The sequence below is a fragment of the Ursus arctos genome, unplaced genomic scaffold (genome assembly GCF_023065955.2).
Source record: "Ursus arctos isolate Adak ecotype North America unplaced genomic scaffold, UrsArc2.0 scaffold_11, whole genome shotgun sequence".
NCBI classification, from domain to species: Eukaryota; Metazoa; Chordata; class Mammalia; order Carnivora; family Ursidae; genus Ursus; species Ursus arctos.
Window position 1 is genome coordinate 35,390,095 of NW_026622775.1, and position 25,555 is coordinate 35,415,649.

Genomic DNA, 25,555 nt, shown 5'->3' on the forward strand with positions numbered 1-25,555 from the left:
AGCGCTGGATTCCTTGTACATCCCTGGGAGGAATGTAAAATGGTACAGCCACTCTGGATAACAGTGTGGTGGTTTTGTACAATCTGAAACATATACTTACCGTATAACTCAGCAAGCCTACACGTAGGTATTTTCCCCAGGAGAAATGACAACATACATCTACACAAAAACCTGCACACAAATACTTAGAACCACTTTATTCATAATTGCCAAACACAGGAAACAATACGAAATTCATCAACCAGTCAATTGATAATGTAATACTATTTAGCAATGAAAAGGACCGAGCTACTAGTACATAGAACAACAAAGATGAATCACAAAAGCATATACTAAGTGAGAGAAGCCAGACTCAGAAGGCTACACACTCTGTGATTCCATTCATATGACCTTCTGGACACAGCAAACTATAAGAATAAGACAAAAAACCAGGGATTGCCAGGATTGCCAAGGGCTAAAGATAGGGAAGGGGACTGACTACAAAGGGGCAAGAAGGAGCTTTTGGAGGAGACGGCAATAATCTTTATCTTGAGTGAGGTGGTCATTATAAGACTGTATACATTTTGTCAAAACTCAGAACTGTCCATCTAAAATGGGTCAATTTTCTGTATAAAAACTGTATCTCAATAAATCTGACTAAAAGAAAATTTTAAATTTCCGTGGATCAAAAGTCATCTCACCCACACACACCAATAAGCTGCAATATATATATTAGAGGGTTCAGATCCTCAATATATAAAGACCACTTTGAAACCAAAATAAGCATCCCAATGAGAAAAATGAGCAAAGGATATGAACAAATAATTGACAATAGAAGAATCTCGAATGGCCAATAAACAAATAAAAGATCAACTTCTCAAAAAATTATAATTAAGATAAAATATCAGTTTGTTAAAACTTTAAAAAAAATAATTACCAGAATTGGAGAAGATAAAGGAAAATGAATATTTCTGAACATCCATATATTAGGATGATAATTTTGTTCAATATTTCTGGATGGCAATTTAGCAGCATCAAGAATCTTTTAAAAGATTGTAGCATTTTACTCAGTTATTGCTCTTTAGGGATTTTTCCTAAAAAGAATAATTAAAAGGGAGAACCACAAATATTTATGCACAAAAATGTCGTGGAAGGTTTTTGTTTTTTTAATAATAGTAGAAGAATATAAACAACCCATATGTCTACCAATGGAGAAACAACTAAATAAATATCAATACCCCATTCAAAAGAATATTATACATTATATTATTTATTATATAAAGCAAAATCAAGTTGTCAAGGGAGAAATCAGAATATGAGGAAATGCTTATATATGTTGTCAAAGGGGAAAGCAGAAAATAAAATCACCTATACAATGCAATACCACCTTTGTTAACTATATGTACAAAATACATAGGACATACACCAAAATGCTATAACTAGATGATTCTATATTTTTCAAAAGTTCTATAATAAACATTTACTACTATAATAGTTTTTAAAAAGTTAATTTTTAACACAATGTTCCCACAGAATAAGTTATATTTGGTTAGATACTTTTGTAAGTCAGCTTTTGATAGATACTAATCTGGTCTCTGACAAACTGCTTTTAAAAACAACTAAGTTGGCAGACACACAACCTTAAAATCCAGTTTTCCTTAAAGTTGTAATAAAAATGGAATGGTTTTCTTGTTTGTTAGTTTTGTGATAACTGGAGATAATGATCTACTACTTTACTTGAAGTTCTACAGTTAAAATAAGTGGTCCTCAAACTCTGTGGGTCCAAATCATCGGTTGGTGACTAAGGAATCAATTTGGGGAATCATACCGTGAAAAACCCCATTTATTTTTATTTATTTTTTTAAAAGATTTTATTTATTTATTTGCAAGAGAGAGCATGCGAGCGCACAAGCAGGGGGAGTGGCAGGCAGAGGGAGGAGCAGACTCTCCGCTGAACAAGGAGCCCAATGCGGGGCTCGATCCCTGGACCCCGGGACTATGACCTGAGCTGAAGGCAGAGGCTTAACCGGCTGAGCCACCCAAGTGTCCCAAAAACGCCATTTAAATCCTGGAATTTTTACACTCCTTAATGCCAAGAATCATATATTCCTTTCTTCTTCTTCTTTTTAGATCTAGAACCTTGCCCAGAGCCTAGCACATAGTAGGAAGTCCACAAATGTTTCATTGAGTAAAATTGATATAAGGTCAAACAGTGACGTGAAGTGAATTAGAGCTAAAAATACATGATCTTTGATTTTTTTAAATTTCAAACTACAGTTTGCCATTTCCAATAACACAGACTATTGCTATTGAGAAGTGCTAAATGTTTACACAAAAACCTGAGTCCTCGATGGAATTTAGATGTCTAGCATTGCTTTATCATAAAGTCCAGTAATTAAATAAAAGATTGTTTTTGACTGGTAGAATCCAAAAATTAATACAATTTATGCAAGCTCAGATGCCCTCCTGCTTCTCTCCATATGTCCAGATTTATTTTGGAATGGCAGTGGGGTCTGAGTCAATGAGGTATATTAATAATACTGGAAAATTATTACCTCCTCTCCCCTGCCTGTCATGGGATTTGATATTCTCACCTTGAGAATCTGTAAGGCAGATGAAGACAGAAACCTTGTTTGGCTCACCACATTATTATCCCCAGATCCCCCAATTATTAGCTTAATAAATAGATTAATCATGGTAAACTTTTAGTGTAGAGAAATGAGAACTATCTTCCACATTATTGTCAATGACCTGTAAGTGGGTATACCTCCTACTAAAGGCCATAAACTAAGCAGTTCTATAATAGGCTGGATTCGAATTAAGGAAATTTAGTCATTTTAACCAACCACTGGGATCATGGTTTGTAGGAGACCCTTTACAAGTATCCTACCCTCTCCCATTTATATTTATCTAAATGTGTATAGGAGCAAGTATTTTCCAGAATGATATTTTAAAAATTAATAAAAATATAAATGAAAGTACATGGCATTTGTTAAAGGGTAATAAAATAACTTCAGTCAATTGGCTAGTTCTACACCAGTAGATTTCTTTAAATAGTAATGAAATCATTGCTTTAAAAAAATCCATCATTATTAAAATAAAAAAAAAAGTTGCCTCAGCCTCCACCAAAATTAGATTTGTAAGTTGCTGGTCATTCCTATAATTAAATCTATGTCACAAATTTGCAAGAAAAATGGTCACTGTGACTAATGTATTTACTTGCTACACAAGTCCTGTCAGACGACACAGACATAGCTAAAATGGAGTAGGTAAGGATTCTATACATTTTTATTAAGTAAAAAGACCATTTTTATTCACAATGACTGCACTTCAAATGAGAGTTTGTTTTAGAAACAAACCCAAATGTAGCTATCACAGGGTTTTCCTACCTCAAGCATTACAGCCTATTTTTACCTCTACAAACATGTTTGGCACACATGCATAGTGCTTTTCTGAACAAATGTTATGTGTGAAAATAACTCTGAGGAAAGAAACAATAACGTGTTCAGGTCGCAAGAGTCCCTGATTCTCGGGGTTTCTTCATTTGACCTCCCCAGATGGCTTTAATTCACCTCTGTGACGAAATGATTGAGAAATGACCTGAGAAAACAGTGCTGCCCGAAGTGGAAGTCAAAGCAAGATGACTTAAGCACACACGAGCAGAGAATTAGTGATAAAACTTGCTCTCTTTGCAATCTTTTCTTTGCAATCTTTTAGATCGTAGGATTGTTCTTGGTTTGGTACCAGGGCTAATTTTACTTTTATCAAAAGGAGGGCAGGCTTCAGACTGACAGCCCTGTGTAGGCCGCAGAGTTTAGCTACAAGTTAATAATAGATTTTTTCCATTTGATTTCATTTCGGTTACCTTCTATTCATAACAAGATTGTTTATGTGTTGATGTCAAGTTTTGCTTTAAATTCAAGTTAAGTTTTACAAACGAGTTCTAGAGGTGGCAGCCTGGCTCAGTGGGTGGGGCACGTGACTTTAGATCTTGGGGTTGTGGTTTTGAGCCCTATTTGGGTGTAGAGATTACTTTTTAAAAATTAAATCTTTAACAAAAACAGGGAGTTTAAACTTAATACAAATAATATGTCAAGATGGCAAAAGTCATAAAGGGGCCTAAAATTTGGAAGATACTGCATTGAAGGCAGTTCTTGTCTTCCCTCTTTCTTAAATCTTTTATTGTTACTTTCTTCATGTATTTATGTTTTGCGTATTTTCTTCATAGAAAAATGCCTTGAATCTAATGGATTCTGAGTATATGTGTGTTAATTTATATCCTATTTTTTCTATTTTGTGCCATACTGCTAAATTGAATCAACTGTATTTTGTTTTTTAAAGAATAAGTAGTCTGTTCTCAGTAATCCAGCTGTTCTGATATTCATTTGCCCAAAAAAGTGATTCAATGAAATACATACCATGATGATGGGTTCCATTTTATAAAGGAAGAAACCAGTTTCCCATTGTCTGAACATAGTTCATGAGGTATTTTAAAGCCCAAAATAGGTTATTTTAAATCCTGGTTTTATCGAGGCCTTAGCAGTAAAGGGTGAACTTGAAATAACATCCTATAAGGTTGCACCGAAAACTGCTTAAAAACTCAGTGTTTTTGTGTTTGTTTTTTTGGCGTGTAAACTCAATGAAAATAAAAACCTGTTTTATAAATGAGTCATGAACTTTTAGGGGAAAAGCAAGAGCTCAACTGAGTAATTTGGTTTGGTTAAGATTTTAAGCAAACTAAGAAAAAAAATCAGCATAGTTTTCAGTGTTACACAAAACGAGTATTCCATAAACATAAATGAAATTAAAAACTGACATCCTAGATTTAGGTGAAAAGAAAACTAATGTAACAACTGAGTCTTCTCTGGTTACAACCCTTAACCCTCCTCATTAATGTTTGAGATTCTTGCTCCAATTTTTAAAAAGCAGTGTTGCACAGCAATCAATGGATAACGAAGTAAACGTGCTTCCTCTTTGACCGTGGTAAGCATGGCTGAGCACATTTTTGTACAAGAAATGAAGAATAAAACAGGGTAGTAAATATACACCCTAAGTTATTAAAACATGACATTTGTGTTTGGAATTTCTTTTCTTTCAACAGCTGTAACAGTATCAGTAACTCTTCAAATCTTACTACAAAACTGGGTAGTAATGGCGGACCAGCCAAAGCAAAGAGGGAAGATAGAACAACAATAGGATAAGGGAAGAAAAATATGTTCTGGCTAGTTCTTCCACTTGAGGCAAGGAGTTCCTTTTAATCCTTATTCATCTTAGAATAGCTTTTGCTGGTTCCAGCAATGACTATTTGAAAAGAATTACGTAAAATAAGGCCATTTCTTGATACTTTAAATGAAGAGATTTAGAAAGTAAACAGTAACCTACAGATCTTTCTTAGACTTGGTGTTCTGCATTCCCAGAGATGATTTCACTTTTCTTGTAACTCTTTGGTAATGTTTCAGAAATCCTTGCACTTACGAATTGCTATAATGTTGTGTGACACGTTATTAGCAGCTCAATTTGGCACCATCAACTTTGTCACTCACCAGGGTTTCCTCAGGAACTTAGGAAGAGCCTAGAAAGAAAAAGTTCGACCTTTTCCTTTTAAACTTTAACCTGTAATTCTTGAAGACATGCAGTCACTGAATTCAGCCTCCAAACCAAAAATGCCGAAAGTACAACAAAACATGCGATCAAAGTTTTTTTCAATACATTTACATTAAAGAGAGGATTTTTCAATTGGAATTTTTTTTTTTTTTGAAGATTTTATTTATTTATTTGACAGAGGGAGTGAGAGAGCACAAGCAGGGGGAGCAGCAGAGGGAGAGGGAGAAGCAGAAGCAGGCATTCTGCTGAGCAAGAGCCCAATGCGGGGCTCAATCCCAGGACCCTGAGATCATGACCTGAGCTGAAGGCAGACCCTTACTATCTGAGCTACCCAGGTGCCCCTGGAATTGTTTTAAAAGTTGCCAATATCTTTTTTTTTTTTTAATCTTTCTTTTGGTGAGGAAGCAACACATGAGGTGGTTGAACTTGAAATGCCTGGTTTTACATAGAAAAAAAAATATATATATATATAAATTTTGATAACATTATAGTTATTCAGAGTGGTGACTATCAAATTTTATTAAAATCTCATCAAGTGGGAAATCTTAAAACACTTATTATGCTCCACAATTATTGTAAACAGAGCAATTTAAACAAGAGGAGGAGATAATGACATTAACTTCTTAACTTAAAGCAATCCTCTGTGGCATGATTTTAAAATATTCTCTTGGTCTGAAATTTATGTAAATTGAATTCATCTATCATTGGTTATTACCAGCCAAGCTACATTTTAAAAAAAAACAACAACACAGTTCTCTGTAACAATTAGTTCTTAAAAACACTGTGTTTTAATTAGACCTGGGACATTATTAAACTAGCTATAAATATGTACAGAATTTTATTTGGTATACCCAGATGTCTAAAAATCAACAAAAATGCCCTCAGAGTTCTTTCTTCAAAAATTCTTCTAATAAAGGCTTTCATTCAAAGTTTTAATGTAATCTGAAGTAAATACCCTTTTCAAATTCCATTATGCAAATACAAAAGAAATGGTCACTTATAACCAGAGTATAATCATTAGTCAGAGATAACCAAGTCTTCATTTTATGGATGTCCATGGCCACACAGAAAAATTCATGGCAGAGCTTGGACAAAACTTAGATCCCAAGTATTTTATAAAGATTATCCCATTTAATTCTCACCACATCAATGTATAGTTGAGGTACATCTACTCCGTTTTATAGATAGGGAAGGTCATGTGATTAGACTAATAATTCAGTCAAGTAAGGATTTAAATCAAGCCAATTTGATTCCAGAAACCATACTACTACCCCTAATCCTAAATTTTAAGAATAAGTATTTTCCATTCATGAAGAAAATTCCAAAAACACTCTAACAAGTACCACCCTTTAAGAATAACAAAATAAGAAATAAGAAGTGTTGGCAAGGATGTGGACAAAATGGAACACTCTTGCACTATTGGTGGGAATGCAAACTGGTGCAGCCACTCTGGCAAACAGTATGGAGGTTCCTCAAGAAGTTAAAAATAGAGCTACCCTACAATCCAGTAATCACACTATCGGGTATTTACCCAAAGAATACAAAAACACTAATTCAGAAGGATACATGCACCCCTATGTTTATAGCAGCATTATTTATAATAGCCAAATTATGGAAGCAGCCCAAGTGTCCATTGATAGATGAATGGATAAAGAAGATGTGATGTATATGTAAAATGGAATATCATTCAGCCATAAAAAAGAATGAAATCTTGCCATTCACAACGACATGGCTGGAGCCAGAGAGTATTATGGTAAGTGAAATAAGTCTGTCAGAGAAAGACAAATACCATATGATTTCAGTCATCTGTGGAATTGAAGAAACAAAACAAACGAGCAAAGGGAAAAAGAGAGAAAGAGACAAACCAAGAAATAGACTCTTAACTATAGAGATCAAACCGATAGTTACCAGAGGAAAGGGTGGGTGGGGGATGGGTGAAATAGGTGATGGAGATTAAGGAGGGCACTTGTGATGAGCACCGGGTGATGTGTGGAAGTGCTAAATCACTATATTGTATGCCTGAAAATAATACAACACTCTATGTTAACTACACTGGAATTAGAAAAAAAAACTTAATAAATTTTTTTAAAAAGTAAATTAAGTGAAAAAAATTTTTAAAAGAAAAACAAAATAAAACATGAAGGTTATAATTTGGAATTTCCTTCCTCTAAAATAAGTCCTTTTCCCAAGCCCAACTCAAACACCAACTTCTCCCTAAAGCCTTCTCATATCATTCAACTGAAATTAATCTCTTTTTGAACTCTTGGCAATTGCTATACACTGCCCATAGGCAGAAAGTGCTAGCTGTCTTTCAACATCCATTCTCTTCTTTCTTAGTAACAGAAACCCAATTTTTAGCTCTTAGCAAATTGCCACATGTCCCAGCCTCTCCATTGGCTAAGTATGATCCTATGAGTAAGTTCTGCAATAAAATATTATTGCAAGTATACTGTTGGAATTTCAGGAGTGCTGTTTAAGGAAAGCAAACTTAGATTTTAGGAGAGCTTCTCTGTGCTTTCCCAGTAAAGACTTCACTATCCAGGTATCGTTTTGGCTGGAGCTCCAGCAGCTGTCTTGGACACTGAGGCAAACTTGAGGAAGGAAAGAGCATGCTGCGGAGGATGGAAGAGAAAGACAAGTGTATCTGTCCACAATGAGACCATGAAGCCACCATACGTGGGAGCCTCCTTCCAGGTTTTAGATAACCAAAAAATAAACCTTTATCCTGTATATGCCACAATTATTATTTTTTATCTTCAATATTCTGAACCTAATTCTAACTGGTTTAGCCCAGACTCATACATAGTCCATAATCTAAGGTTTATTGTAACTATGATGAAGAGGGGGGAAAAAAGAAAGAGAATTACTATTTCTTATAACCCTGGAACAAAACATCTCCAATGATCATTTTCATTCTCAAACCCTTTCCAATAATTTCCAACTTTGGGACAGAAAAAGGAGGGAACAGAAGAGGAAGAAAAAATGGAAAACGACACTTCTGCCTCTCTGCCAGTTCCTCTTCTTTCTTCTCTACTAGCTAAGTCCTACCATACTTCAGGGCCCAGCTCAGTGAAATTGCTTCTGTCTGACTTTTGAATTGAGTGCCTATCGCCTGCGCCATCTGACAATCATACGTTATCTAGTAACATCTTTTGTGTGACTTGTTAACTTTTACATTGTATTTCTTATTCTGTGTGTCATCTCCACAACACAGTGGGGCCTACATCCTATTCCTTGCACCCTCCACACTATTAGAAAATTACCTCTGTGTGGTAGGAGATCAACACTTTGGATTACTTGAGTTAAGATAAGAAAAAAGACGAAAAGAGGAAAAAGAGCAGGAGACTAAGAGTGAGAAAGAACAACTTCTTAGAAGCAAAAGAGCATTAAAAAAAATCCTAAAGAATCCCTAGAACAAGTTTTACTTCCCTGGACCTTACAAAGAATCAGGCCTGGTAGAATAAATATTCTGATGTGTTCATTGTTCAAACTATCAGTGCAAAACTCAAACTATACTTAGCGAGTTATCCTCCAACTAAGGGACAGTGCATTTTGCTTCAGTTACTCAGACAACTGCTCAGACTATTTTCTCAATAACTGTAGACATTTTAAAGAGTAAGAGATCTACCTTAGAAACCATGTTTTGAAAGTAGACATATAGGATTCCAAACCTATATTTAAAAAAAAACTGGCTTCCAGTAAGATCATATTTTACAGATATTATTTTGTCAATTTGTGACAACATATGGAAAATAATAGATGAAAAAACGATTTCACAAAATATTACTGAGTCTGAAATAAGTAGCTCAAGAGCTCATTTTCATTAAATAAACACTATTAGCTCTCTTCTAAAACCCAGTAATAAGACAGCACGGAAAATAACATTACTACTTCTTTAAAAATAAGATATACTCTACACATGTATTTTGTAGGAGCTACATCATGTAAAAGGTCTATAACATTGGGACCTTAAAAGCCGTGAGCACTACATAGAATTAACACTATGTAAAGTACATTTAAAAGCTTCAGCCACTTTCAAATACATACAATCATAAGTGACACAGAGAACATTTTAAACAGAAGTAATTAATATTGTGCTTAGATTCATGAACTATGTTATACCTCACTGATTTTATTCTCCATTATCACTGTACTTCATACCTGTCAATGAATTATGTACCTAAAAATACAATACTCCAATTTATTTTCACGAATTTGGTGAAGTTTTAGAGAGGGTATAAATAAAAATATTCAACTAACAGGAAACTCCATTTCTTTCTCATTCTTTCATAACACAAACCAAGTCTTTGTTACATTACTTAAAAAAGATTGAAAATGCTAAAATAGTATTATCCTTATAATTATATTGGCTCTACTTACGAACACTGAACTATTTTTTAACCTTATACAATTTATAGTTCACATGTCAAAAAAATATTACATTTTCTTGCAGATTACTCAATTATTTCATTTCAAATTTTTTTCACACAGATTTCTCAGAAGCATCCATGACAGTGGCTTCTTTGACAGTGAAAGGTACAAAATAAATGACATGTCAACAAGTAAATTAGCATTCCCTTTCTGACCAGCTGGGTCATGTTTCCTTTTCAAAATCCTCAGTCCCATGATACAAAATAATAATAATCTAAAAGACCTCATTAAATGATCAATATATTGACATAACTTCTATAAGGAGACACACAGTGTTTTAATTGATTCTTTGAATCCATTAAATGGAATATTAAACCCCAAATCTCCAAATTATATTGTAAGAGAACATTTCCTTTATTTATCAACTAATTTTTCAGGGTATGGTTAACGGCACATAAAAAGATTCAAGAACTTTTATACTTAACTAAATGGTAAAAGAAGTCCAATTTTCACTAAACCTTTCATACAAACAACATCACAACAAAAGTTATAATAGACAAGTTAAACCATGTTTACTTACCAAAAAACTTCCAAAGGCTGAATTAAATATTGCAGCTGCCTATAAAGAAAATAAATGGGGGAAAAAACTCACTGAAAGTAAATAGAAAAAGGAAAAGCAAAGATTATCATTCTCCCAACCCCCACTATTCAAAACCTTAAAACATTGACTCTATAAAGCAAAGTTAGTCACTGCTTACAAAAATCGCCAGTGGCCTGTACTTTACTAAGATAGATGAGCTGCAGCTTAGGAATTCATAAATAATGGGTCTCAAAAGCAAGCAGAAAAGGCCTGCCATGAGATGCTTTGAACCTGTATGACAGTACCAAAGAATCATCACCAATAGTAAACGGAAACCTTGTTGTTATTGATTTTGCTACTAGACTTGAAAAAGAGGTTGATTTATTCATCAAAAAATTTTTTTTCTTTTTACCGGGAAAAGAAATACCAGAATTGTAAAGCAAACATTGAGTACTCTGCATCAGGGAGCGTTATGAGCTAAGCCCACAAAGTGAGATCTGTTGTTCCCATACAACACACGTTAGAATATGAACAATGCTGCTAAGACGATGGCAGTCACTGCTATACCATTAATTCTAAAGTAAAACAAGCAAGAAAAACTTCCACTTGGTGTTCAAAATTCAAAGAAGAAATATTTGACTTTGTGCTTACCTAAATATCCAGAGAATACATAGCAGATGTAATATACAGTTCTTAACTTTAAATCAATCACTATATTCCATGAAGCTACACCTGAATCCTGAAGCTTCTCACATTACCCAAAAAGGATAAAAACTTGTATAACATCCAATTTGATGGGGGGGGGGGGAGGAGAAAGAAAAAAATAATAAAAGGCAAAAGGAGGGGTAGAGAAAACCTATTGACATCTCCTGTAGATCCAGAGCAGAATTAAATTAATCATCATGGACATTAGCAGCCACGTCGTAGTAAGAAAAGGATGTCAGTTTCCCAAGTTTGAATAAAGTCCAAAGCCAGGCTAAGAGCTGTAGCTGAAAATGCCTTCTGCTCCAGAAGAGGATGCAATGAGAGTGCATGGGTAATGAGATCCCTGGCTCCAGAGAGCTTAGCTCTCCTATTCAAGTTCATAATTAATTCAAAGCTTTGATAATTTCATTAGATTTCTCCTTTGCTGGCCCTATCAATAAAAGATGGCACTGGACCACAGCTCCTCTGCGGCATAGACACGGGCACAGGCACAGACCAGGGAAACCTCTGCTTCCTGACAGGGACAATGGCATATGGTGTTCTGTGTTGTACAGGGAGTCGTGGAAAAAAAAAAAAGATTTGGCTAAATAAAACATTACAGATGACAACCGTAAACTATAGCAACATATTTAACCCATCTTCCTGGAATTCCATTATGGATGATTCAGGAAAAAGTTTTATGTGTGGAGAAAAAGAAGTAAAACTGTATAAAATAAATGAGTTGTGCTAAGATCAACTGGAAACACTGCCTTCCTTCCTACAAAAAAAAAAAAAAAAAAAAAAAAAAGCACCTTCCCCACAAACACTGTTTATTTCTAAGCCCTACTTTGTGCTGAAAATGGATTGATCTCCTCTTAGTAAAGGGGAATGAGGTATTCCCCTTTGAGCTCCTCTCTTCCAAATGTTCTTTCTTTCCAGTGCCTTTCACCAACCCGTTTCAAGGTAACTAACGGTTTGGGCTAGCATTTAAAAAAACATGGATCGTTAGAAGTAAAAAGACTCAGAAGTCAAAGCAAAATAAGTGAACTACCACTCATCAGATCAAATCACCATTCTCCCACTCCACCCTGTTCTCTTTTTTTAACCCAAACACAGGCAACATATTTTATGGGGACTGGCATTTTATAAAACAATGGTGATGACAGGGACAGGCTATCTCAGGTACCCGAAGATGCTGCAGGCCAACTTCTTAGTTGTTCTTCCGCCAGTGCTGATGAATGGGAACTCACTCACCTATCACTCGGTGCTCCCTAGCAGAGCTCTGGCAATCATTTGTGAAATGGCTGATTAAGGTTCTGGGTGTTCTGAAGAACCGTGTGAAATCGGACCCTGAACCAAGGATCCCGGGCTCAACAGTAACAAAAAATTAAGCTAATAGTTGACTTAATTCTGCTTTTGTGGCATATAAGGGAATTATGTTTTTCAGAGTTCCAAAGAGTGATGATAAATGTTTAGAGAGCATTTAATTGATACATAAAAGGCATGCATGTCTTCAGACTTCAGGAGGAATTTCCAGCTCTCAACACAATGTACAAGGCCCTCTGTGAACAGGTTTCCGTCCATCTTATTTCTTGCCTCCAGTTTTATATTCTGACAACACTACGCTACTGACGATTCCTCAAACTCATTGTGCTGTTGATTACCTCTTTGTTCCCTGGTCTGGAATGCCCTTCTCCCTTCTTCTACCTAGGTAATTCCTACTTATCTTAGCAACTCCTTCCAAGAAGCTTTCGATCACCTCCTCCCACATGCATCCATCTATACATCTCGGGGGCCTGCGTGTCCCCACGCCTGCTGCTCGACATCTTGAGCATACCGTGGCACTTGTCACACTACTGAAATGACCTATCTACACCCCTCCTTGCCCCACTAGAAATTAAAGTCTTCTGAGGAAGGGATCTGATGAAGCTCTTACTAAGTACCTACATGTTTGCGTCGGTCGCAACTCAATGTGAGCATCTCTTTCACAACATCTTGTTTTACTCCCCGTAGCCTCCCTATTATGATACAGTTACATACAGTTACATAAATATGCTTAAATAATGTTTTAGAGTTTACTACTGCTATGGAGCAATAGAGTCAGTTAAAATAAAACCTAGAATTACCAAGGAATACTCTGAAGCCATTAAAAAGAGGACGATCTGTATCTACCAATATGAAAGCTGGCTAAGATATTTACAGTTGAAAAAGCAAGTTTTGAAACTGTTTTTTCCCACACCATCAAGCAGCTGGGTGTCCTACAATTCAACTCAATTGTGGCCCTGTCTACCTGAAACCAGTGTCAGATCCCACAGCTGAAGGGCTCGGTCTCACCAGACTGTCCCCACTGCAGACGTCCATCACAAAGGCCAGATTGTCATCACCTGTGCTTCCAACAGACTGGCTATAAATCAGAGCTTCCTACAACCCTGTCCTCGAGTTTGATTAATTTGCTAGAGCAGCTCACAGAACTGAGGAAACCAATTTTATTCACTCTATTCCCACTTTACTATGAAAAGGCTCTACAGGAACAGATGGAAGAGAGGCCCAGGGCAAGGTATGGGGAGAGGGCACCAGGCTTCCCAGGCTCTCTCCAGGTGTGACACAGTCTCAGCAGGTCCACGTGTTCGCCACCCCAGAAGCTCTCCCAAACAGTCCTTTTGGGATTTTACAGAGGTTCCATTAAACAAGTATGATTGATTAAATCATTGGCCATTGGTGACTGAACTCTATCTCCAGCCCTTTCTCCTCCCCAGAGATATGGTAGTTGGACCAAAAATTCTAGCCCTTTAATCTCGTTGGTTCCCCTGGTAACCAGCCCCACCCTTAAGTGAGTTAGGGCGCTTTCTGGAATTTGCCTAATTAACATGACAAAGACCATTTTTATAGCTTTCCTCACTTAGGAAATTCCAAGGGTTTTAGGAGCTCTGCGCCAGAAACTGGGACAAAGACCAAAAATATACTTCTTATTATAAATCACAATATCACATTCCTATTGTGCAAATAGGTACATACACGTGTATAATACACAGATAAGTATTAAAAAAACCACTATCTTTTCTGTGACCCAAGGGATCACAAAAAAAAAACCCTAATATGGTTAAATTTGTTGAAAGGGATTGTGTGGGGGTCATTTTTATTTTTCATTTTGCTTCATCTTGTTTGGCTTTTGTTTTTAACATGTTACTTTTTTATATTTCAACAAAGGGCATCTGGGCACGGAGATGTTGAGCCATTTATTGCTTGCGTTTTGAATCCCTTTGTGTTATAAATGTAAGAAACATTTTATTTTAAAATAAAATTAAGATTTCAATCTCTACTTTGCACGCTCACGATCTCTCTTGGCTGCCTGACAAGGTGGAGGTTTTCGCCCGCTGGAGCCCACATCACGGTGCTGGGGGCACAAGAAGCTACAGGAGGAAAAGAGGGTTTCAAGAATTTCTGTAGCACGTGAATACTGGTTATGAAAATAAACCAAAACTCCCCACTATTTTTGTATAAAACAAACATGGCTACAGAGAATGAACTGAGATCAAACATGAGCCACCCAGAACATTTTGCTCTGAAGGTAGGACCCTTCAGGTTATACAACAGACTTTCTCAGGATATGTTTCCTCTCTCTTGCCTTCTAGAAGCCATACCTGACAGAGTCCACCGATTTTTAAACATAGCATTTCGTTTGTTATTACCGTTTTTCCTAGAAACAATTCAATTACCCATTCTCTGTCTATAACGCTCCACTACAACAAGAATTTTTGTGACTTGTGCGAGATTATGTCCTCAGTCCCTAGAACAGCACCTCGCTTGTAGTAGAACCTCAACAAATATTACTGAGTCAAACAACAAAGGAATGAATACTTAGGCTAACTGAATGCCCTGCACAGAGATGTTTTCATTATTAACTCATGAATCCCATCTCTAAAGCATATACCTTGGTGTAATCACATTTGATGGGTAATTAGATCAAGCCTAACTGAAAAAAGTTCATTATTGAGGTGTTTTTTTTAATACTAAGTAGATTGACTTTCTTTATATTACACATTTTTAGATAACATATTGCTTTTAGTACCTGCCCAATTTTACCCAGTATATGGTATTTTGTTAATGTTTCATTATATGCTGTACAGCATGTCGTTAGTAAATTATTTTGGAAAACTGAGCAAGTTCAAGAACAAATTAATTTCTTTATAACCTACTTGGAAGTCATTTGAAACAAAAAGGTAAATTAAAAAAAAAAAATACCCTGAAAACCTCTAACTCATAAAAGGAAGCTCTGCCACTGGCTAATGTCTTTAAATGTTACTAAGTTCTACCTGACGGTCAGCCTGAAACCTTCACCTTTTGTTGCAGCCATGCCCTGACTGTGTTCCACGCTCTGGAGTGGCACAAATATGGCGTCCTTTTTTGAAATGACTGCACTTCAAATATATGAACACTACCTAAGTCTCCTCTTATGACACTAAGTCTAAAATTTTCATAATGTTGGTCCCACACCCTTTTTTTTCCTTCCATCATCGTCAGCCCACTAAATAAAGAAATGAAATCCACTGTTCACATTGGGTGTCAATGATCTCCTGCAAGATAACTGATGAAACTTCCAGTTTCTGCTGTTGCATACCCTGTTTCCCCACTCAACAAAATCAGAAATACTGACCCAAATGTTAAAGTGGGACATTTATGGTTATCTCAGAATCTCGAATACTGCTCCAAACTGAGGAGAGTATGTAGCAAGTACACCACTGTTCCTAAAGTAAGATACCAGACATAGCCATACAGTACTTCCAAGAAAAAAACCATGAAAACTAGGCCAGGGACCATTTCACATGCAGACTATATAAGAAAAGACTAGAAATTCTAGAAAGGATCGATAAAAGGAAATTTCCAGGAGTAGAAGGTCTTCGGACTTTTCCTCCTCCTTTAGAGGAGAAAGCTGACCTGCGCACCACCCCTCTCAAGTTGAGGATGGGGGCAACAGATAGGAAAGAACCAACAGTGGGCACAGGAGAACTTGCAAGGAAGCAGGCGTGGCACTGCGGCCCCGTGCCGGATGTTTACTGAGGGGAGACAGCACCCACTAGGCCGCTGGAGGAGCAGAGTGCACGCTGTGTGAGACTTCTCAGAAACCTCATGGTAAATTCCCTAGAACTGGGGTTGGCAGAATAAGAAGGCTGTGTAATGAACCAGAAACAGGCATGTGCTTTAGGACTAGAAACGGCAAGGGTGGGGAGGTTGCCAAGAACAGACCACAGCGTGTCTGGAGAGGACAGAGAGAGACTAAACAATTGGGCAAAGTATACTTCAGTTCTGTGATGGGGTGAGGTCTGGGAATTCCATATGGGCCAGGTACATGCCTCGGAGGACTGCCATCATACTTAATTCCTTTTGAAGGAACCAAAACAACTGCCTTCCAGGGTGAAGAGTTCCCAGCAAGAGGAGGCTGAGGGGAATATGCTTAGGGGCAGGGGCTGGAAGTATACTCTGAAGAACTCGCTCCCCTAACCTGTCCAGCAAAGAGACATAGCTGGGGGGTGTCTGCCATGACACAGGGCACTGAGGGCTGGTTTACATCAGCACCAGTAAGGTAAGACTGTCCCCTACCCTGTAATGAACTTGTTCTATTCACCCTGACTCTAAAGAGGCCAGAAGTAGGGAGAGTGAGAAGGTAAAAAAAAAAAAAAGTGAAACAGACCATGCCCTTTTCACCACTGGTCCTGCCTATCCTATTTTGATATTTTCATTATATGTGTGTACATTAAGGGAAAAAAGTGTAATGTTCTGTGTTTTAAATACACAGGTTAGGTGCGCCTAGGTGGCCCAGTCAGTTGAGCGTTGGACTCTCGGTTTTGGCTCACGTCGTGATCTCAGGGTCATGCGATCAAGCCCTGCATTAGGCTCCGCACTGGGCGTGAAGCCTGCTTAAGATTCTCTCTCTCCCTTTCCTTTTGCTCCTCCCCGCCCCACCTCTCCCTCTCAAAAACAAATAAACCTTTAAAAATATTAAAAACACAGGTAAGGCCTGCGTTGGGAAAAGAAGAGAATTCAGGGTTTTAAGCTAGACTGCCCTGAATTAAATACCAAAAAGTTAATCCTAATTAATAAATATTTGACTATTTTTGCAACTAAAAGTGACCAGAAAACCATGAGATCTGCCAGGGATGCTGTCAAAGGAGAGAGGAAGGATGGGGAAAAGGAATGTGTAAGATGGCATTCCATGTACATCATCTTTAAATTCATGCCACTTGATAAAGGGATTAAAATAAAAACACATCATTTTAAACATAAAGCTGAGCTAAAAGAAAACAAGGTAAGCCAGGATCTAGATACAGAGACGCTTAGGCAAAGCCAGGTGGGAAAGCAGGGAGGACAGTGCTGCACACTCCGGGACAACAGGCTCAGGCCCTGTGCCCCGGAAGCAGCAAGCACAGCTTCAACCTGCAGAGGGGACCCCTGAGGCTGAGCCACCTGCAGCAAGCAGAGCAGGACCCTGGAAGGGCTGTCCCCCCACATAAGGGCACCTAGAAAATCCGACTGACAAAATCAAGAAAGTAACATAAAGCCAGCTGCATCAAGGGTGGGCACAGAACTAAACTGACACTACGGATGTGATTCGAGAATCCCAAACTAATGACTAAATCAAGAAAAAAAAAAGACAAAATGAATCAAAGATCAACAGAACCCCTGAGGCCTTGATAGAGGCAAATGCAAAACTTCTCTTTGGGGTCACCTCAACAAACCGGAACACAGTGGATTCCCAGATAAAACAATCCCTACTGAACAGAAGTTTATAATAAAAAATTATAAATGTGGGCGCCTGGGTAGCGCAGTCGTTAAGCATCTGCCTTCGGCTCAGGCCGTGATCCCGGCGTTCAGGGATCGAGTCCCACATCAGGCTCCTCCGCTGGGAGCCTGCTTCTTCCTCTCTCACTCCCCCTGCTGTGTTTCCTCTCTCGCTGGCTGTCTCTCTGTCAAATAAATAAATAAAATCTTTAAAAAAAAAAAAAATTACAAATGTGAGGAAGCTGTATATGACAACAGCACCATTCTAAAGCAGTTAGGAAAGGAAGAGAAACTGAGTATTTCATAATATAGTAAGAAAAAAAATTCTAGAAGGGCGCCTTGGTGGCACAGTCGGTTAAGTATCTGACCCTTGATTTCGGCTCAGGTCATGAGCTCAGGCTCCTGAGATGGAGCCCTGCCTCGGGGAGTCTACAGCGGGGAGCTGGATTGAGATTCTCTCTCTCTCCCTCTCCCTCTCCCTGTGCCCCTCCCTCCACCCCCCCAAAAAATAAATAAATCTTAAAAGAAAACAGAAAAAAGAAAATCCTAGTTGAATTAAACACCTAGAGTTGGAAGGCAAAATCTGAAAACTTCTAGAAAAAAATGAGACCAGCTTTATGCCTTCCAAAAAGGAAACAATTTTTTAAATAAGACACAAAAAGTACACATGAAAAGGGAAAAGCTAGGGTTGCCATGCAACAAAGTTCTGGCCAATGAGATATAAACTGATACACGCTTGATGGTGGGGGTTAGGGAGATTAGTTTCTGGCACTGCCCTTCTTCTGCTCCTACTGCCTAGAGCAGTGAAAGCTCTCCGGCATCCAGAAGAGAGAGGCCAATAGCGGTACACAGACAGCCACTCTAAAATCATTGACCCACAGAACAAATGCCAGCAACCCCCACCTCCAGGCATCCTGGTATATGAGAAAATAAGTCTCTGCTGCTTAAGCTACTTTTAGTCTGATTTTCTATTACTTGAAGCCTAACTGATACAATCATGTTTCCAAATAAGGCAGAAAATAATAAAGGGCTAATCAGGCAGGTTAGATAAATAAAAAATGCTTCCTCTAAGATATGTTTGAGTATGCATATTAAGTTTTATTTAGCATAATCTCTTGTTCCCACTGCATATAGCATAACACAGTATTGAAAAAAAAAGGAAAAGAAAATTAACTATTAGTGATAAATCAAAGCTGCATTGTCTTACCCTAGAAAAGTTCCTCAACTATGTGAATTTATACCACTCCAGCCTCTGATTGACAAGAAGAATATAATATTTTTAATATTTTAATTTTTATTTAAATGTTTACTTAAATTTAAATTTTTATTTAATATTTATTTATTTCCTTTCCAAGTACAGGTTCAGTTTGAAAAAACATAAAGACATCAAAGATTGAATTCCAATCCTTGGTCTTCTATTAAATACAGAAACACAGAATATTTTCTTTTTTACACGTATGGTATTTTGCAAAGTCCTATAGAAATGTCAAAAAAAAAAAAGAATTAGGAAAAGTTTATTCTATTTGCTTTAAAGGCCAATTATAACTGGCTTTCTGAGAAGCACCTTAGTTGCTAGGGCATTTTAATACTGACTACTTAATTACCACTATTTCTGCTGTATAAATCTAGTAACAAGTAAAATTTGAGTTATACATTTCTATATTAAATATTTAAATATAATTGAAGCATACCACAGAAAAGTAAATATACGGGCCATCAGTTAAAATGGGAGTTTACACACCGCGCTCAACATGAAAGGGGCACTCTTCATTTTATTCCATTATTTATGTTACTGCACTTTCTAAGCAGCAGTGACTAAAAAGTAGAATATGATTTTATAATCATCGCTGAATATTTTTTGTCAACAAATAAATCCAGATGAAGACTACAGAAGAACACCCAGGCATTCCCCAATTTAAAGAAAGATTACTTTTAGAACATGCACCATTAAAATTCACCATCGTAACGACCACTTTAATTCTTCGCTTTAAAAACATCACAGGCATGAACGGAAGTCCGTATAGATGCAAGTCACTAGCCAACACATCCAGCTGCTTCTCTCAGAGTCAGCTTCACGTCCTGCCTGCTTCTACAGGTTCATTTCTTGCTACCAGTGGAAAAAATTATTTAATATCCTTAATCTTGAGGTGAACGGGGGGTGGCTATTCTTGTTTGTAACTATTCATCTCAATTCAGGCCAGGAAAAAATATATTCAAGTTACCGTTTCTGGGTGCTAAATTGAATCAGGTGTCCTCTCCTCTTAAGGAAATTAAGTTGCTTTTGTGCAAGAGTGTTTTAATGAGAACAGAGCCCGCCGACAGTGATAAATGGGAATGACACCAGAGAGAGCATGTAAGCAGGACAATATGTGCGTGTTACAGTCTTACAGCCTATTTTTCACTGACTATTCTGAATGACTTCGCTGTTTCTTAAGGGGCCTATTAATCTCAAATTTAGTTATTACACAACGTTTATTTGAACATATATTCTGCGGATGATGACAGTTAATAAAGGAAATCTTTCACAAGCTGTATTTTTACATATTGCTCCAACTACAGCTCCCAGTCATTTGATGGTATTGATGGAAGAACCGACATTGTGCTGAGGCGTGGAAAAAAGGCACATATATTCAGATTCCTTTCTAAGCACATGGGGACTCTTAAATAACCGTTAAAATGCATACAAAAAATCCTTCTACAAAATGGCAAAAGGAAAAGGACACCTTAACTGTCCGACAAAAATTGTTTAATATGAAAACTGACCCTTCTAAGACAAAACAGACACCTTTTAACACTTTTAAAGCTTTGCTGTGTAATATGCAATAGTTCTCACAGAGCAACCCCCCATTTTCACCACATGCATGGCATAGAGGAGGGAGGACAAAATCAATTTTCTTGAGGTGCAAAAAGAATCGAGCAACAGAGCTACTTTGATTTTCTTCTTGGTATGATTTTTTGATAAAATATCACATACTTAAAATAGTGGTGACCCTGTATTTCTTATTTCTGGTAGCAAACGTAAAGGCTAATAAGGATTACCTTAGCGCTTTCCTAAAAACGTATTTATTAGCTCAAGTACATTTACCAACTGAGACTGCGATTCTTGCTCCAAGAGAAATTTGTTACTTTAAGTATAACTGCTTCATACTAACAAAACCTAATGATATTAGCAGGACATATTTAAGATTCAAGATTTTTAGACCTGCTCATAATTGAGATGAATATAGACTTTGAATCAAACACTTGCAATTTCATCCTCCTGAAATCTCAGCCTTCAAAGGTGTTCAATTTCAGAATTTTCCACTGGTAAGGGCCCTTAGATACTATGACAATCCCTTTATAAGTGAAGAAATAGAACTCTAGAGAGATAAAAGGATCTTTCCCAAGGTCAGAGCGGCTAGTGGCAAAGCCTATTATAGAACTCATCCCCAGACATTCCCTGTACCCTCTCTATTATACCCATACTATCTACTTTACATATTATTTTTAACAGATATTTATAAGTATATAATATAAAAGGGCATAAGCCAAAACGCTAATAGCGGTTATGCTGGGGTAATAAGATTATGGATTTTTTTATCTTTGCAATTTTCCTTGATTTTCAATGGTTTTGTACTGGTTATATATTTATTAGAAAAAAGCATACAATAAATGCTATATTAAGTACAACAAACATTTTAGAGGCTCTCTCTTTAATCTTTAGGCAAATCTTAATGCTGTGTACCCACTAGGGGCTCAATGTCTGACTAAAAATTGAAAGAAATTGAGGATAAAACAAACAAACAAAAAATCTACCTAGACTTACTTGTTATATTGATACCGAATACTCAGGAACAAACTGTGGTTGTAATTCAGATTATCAACTATTAAACTGAAAATACATATTGTTTATTTATTAATAGCTTTTTAAGCACTTATAAATTTCTATGAAGCTGAATAAAACCTACTTAAAATATTCCATACTACTTAACATTATATCCTTTTTAAAACGCCAATTTCTCAATATCCCTTAAGTTTAATTGTTACTATCTTTTGGGTTTCCTATGTCCTGCCAAGAAGGAATAAAATAGATGCTCCTTTAATTATTCATTTATTCAACACAAATTTATTAATTCATTACGCTAAGTAAGCACTGAGAATACAAAAATAAATGCCAGAGTATCTGCTCACAGTATTAGGCTAGACATCATAACGGCTATAACACAATAAGATCAATGGGATCAGAGTTATGGCAGCACAGAAATTAACTACTAAAATTTCCTTTAAAGTGGGCTTTTTCAATACCTCCTAATGATGGACAACAAGCACTTTTCTGATCAATTAATGGAAGCTCTATTTAATGCCAACGGATGAACTAAGCTCTCAGCACACCAACAGAGAAATTGGCCATGAATTTCCTCAACACTGTGTAGAAGGGCATCTACAAAACATAAGTGACAACCTACGTCAAAGCATCTCGTGTTTCTTATAAATTTTAGACGCTAGCTACCTACCTCTGTTATTTCTGCTCTTTTCCATCCATTAGGTCTGGGAATCACAAAGCTTCTTAAGAGGGCAATGGATCAATCCCTCAGCAATAACTCTCTCATCAGCTTTTCATTAGCAATAAAACAGCTTTCCTACCATCTTCTGGGAAATAACTTACCATAGATTCACACAACTGAAACGGACTTTTGCAGATCATCTACTCAAGGCACTTTTCCTCAAAGATGACTACACTGAAATCACAAACAAAAGGAAACTACCTGTACTACTCTTCACATCTTCAGGATCCGAGATTGTATAATCTCTTAAAATTCTAGATTTCAAATCTGTATTTTTCACTATTAATCTACATTTCTTACCATCAAGTCCTTTCTTTTTCTGAATTAACTTTTCATTTGAGATCATCTTTTTATGGTAGGTCTCCTGAGAAGATTAGAAAAGAGCTGTGTTATTGCTGTTACCAGTAGTATGCTGGTAAATGTTTAATAACTGGCTCTCAGGATGAGGGGAGGAAGAACAGTTTGTAATATTTGCTGATTTTGAGCTGTACATACTCCCACCATGGCCAATTTCAAGCTACAAACATGATGTCATTGAACACCAAGATAGGAAGGGATGGCATAATTCCAGAGTATAAGAAATGAGAAGGGCACCTAGGTGGCTCAGTAGGTTGAGCATCTGACTCTTGATCTCAGCTCAGGTCTTGATCTCAGGGTCATGAGTTCAAGCCCTGCTTTGGGCTCCACGCTGGGTGTGGGGCCTACTTTTAAAAAAAAGAAAGAAAAGATGAGAAAAAGAAAGGCAAATCAAACACAAAATAAGTACAGGACGGAAATTAAGTAAAGATATGAGCAGAAACAAATGAAATCAAAACCATAAAGGCAATAGAGATCAATGAAATCAAAAGCTTGTTCTTTGGGGGAAAAATCAGTAAAACTGATAAAGCCTTAGAACAGGAATTGGAAAACTATTCTGTAAAGGGTTACTGTTCCATTTCAACCCAGCTGGTCTTACACCAACTGAATGTTCTGCAGTACAAATCTGACGCTAACCCCCTTGAGTTACCACAGACCCCCCACAAGTTCAAAGCTCAGTTCTCCACAAGACTGTCCTCACTTCAGGAGTCCCTGGGCCACCAGCACTTCTGACCAACTGGCTATAAGTTTAGGGATTCCCATGACCCTGTCTGATTCAATAATTCAATAAAACAGCTCACTGAACTCACTGAAAGCACTACCTAAGATGACACTTAGATTATAAACAATACACAAAGAGGGAGGTCTAGGAACTTCCGTGCCCTGCCCCATGGAGTCAGAGTGCATCATTCTCCCAGCACATCAATATGTTCACCACCCAGGAAGCACCAGTGAGCTTCAGTGTCCATAGTTTTTAACTGGGGTTTCATTATATAGGCGTAATTGATTAAATCATTGACCATGTGATTGAACTCAATCTCCAGCCCCTTCTCTTTCCTTGAAGGTGGAGAGGCTGAAAGTTCCAACCCTCTAGTCACATGACTGGTCTTTTTGGTGACCAGCCCACATCCTAAAGTTACCTAGGAGCTCATCAAGAATTGGCTAATTAGCATAATTAACATAAAAACACTAATCACTCAGGAAATTCCAAGGGTTTTTGAAGTTCTGTGCCAAGAACCTGGGACAAAGGTTAGATATATATTGTTATTATATTACAGCAACATAATAAATATTTTAGACTTTGTAGCCCACATGGTCACAAATTCTTAACTCTACTGTTATACCACAAAAGCAGCCATAGATAATGTATAAGTGAATGAGTGTGGTTGCATCCCAATAAAATTGTATGTATGGATACTAAAATTTTATTTTCATTTAATTTTCATGTGTCATGAAATTTTATTCTTTTTTTTTTCTACCTGTTAAAAAAATGTACAGAGGTACCTGGGTGGCTGTCAGTTAGGCATCTGACTCTTGATTTCAGCTCAGGTCATGATCTCAGGGTCCTGAGATCGGGCTTGGCACTGGGCATGGAGTCTGCTTAAGATTCTTTCTTTCCCTCTGCCCCTCCCTGCTTACACGCGCACTCTCGCGCTCTCTCTCACCCAAAAAAATGTACGAACCACTCTTAATTCACTTACTATACAAAAACATGCAGCAAGACTGATTTAGCATGCAAGCCATAGTTTGCCCATTTCTGCTCTAGGAGAAAGAGAGAATATAGAAATGAGCAATGTCAGGAAAGAGGTGACATCTTAAGATCCTTCAGGTATTTGAAGGATAAGAATATTGTGAACATACTACCAGATTTCAACCCTTAATATAAAGCTGCACTAATCAACAGTGTGGTACTGGCTTAAGGACAGATATAATTGATCAATGAAACAGAAAAGAAGGTCCAGAAACAGATCATTATAGACATAATAAATAGATTTTTGACAGGGGTGCACAGTAATTTAATGGAGAGAGAATAATCTTTTCAGCAAGTGGTAACTGACATCTCTAAGCAAAAAACAAAACAGAACTTTAATCCTTACCTCATAAAACATAAGATGCAATGGATCATGGAACTACATGTAAGAGCTAAATCTATAAAACTATTAGAAGAGAACATAAAGAAAATCTTCATGACTCTGGCTGAGGACAGCATTTCTCAGATAGGATTCAAAAATCATAACTTTAAAGTTAAAAAATGATAAATAGGACTTCATTACAATTTAAAACTTCTTTCCTTCAAAGACATTGTTAAGAAAATGTAACAGCAAGCCGAAAATTGGGAGAATATATTTGTAAAACATGTATCTGCTAAAGAACTTGTAGGTAGAACGTATTTTTTTAAAAATTCTTACAACTAAGCCAATCAACAAAAAAAGTGGACTAACGGTTTGAAAAGACACTTCACTAAAGATGGCAAATCAACACATGAAAAGATGCTCAACATCATTCATTATTAGAGAAATGTAAACTAAAATCATAATAAGATACCACCATATACCCACTAGAAGTGCAAAAACTTTTTAAAAAAACTGATAGTTCAGTGCTGGTGAGGATGTGGACCAAATAGAACTCTCATATATTGCTGGATGGATCCGAAATGATA

General features: G+C 37.0%; 1 protein-coding gene across 6 annotated transcripts in view; it reads right to left on the bottom strand.

Annotated features, from left to right (window-relative positions):
- SLC10A7 (solute carrier family 10 member 7) overlaps positions 1–25,555 on the bottom strand; it is a 242,247-nt gene that overhangs the window by 159,117 nt on the left and 57,575 nt on the right. For 3 of the 6 annotated variants that reach the window (XM_026499431.4, XM_026499433.4, XM_044384350.3), the window contains exon 5: positions 10,535–10,573. The exons of the other annotated variants lie outside the window; for them this stretch is intronic. In XM_026499431.4, coding sequence (XP_026355216.1) covers positions 10,535–10,573 — 39 coding nt within the window. The remainder of the gene's footprint in view (positions 1–10,534; positions 10,574–25,555) is intronic. 6 annotated transcript variants of the gene reach the window in all.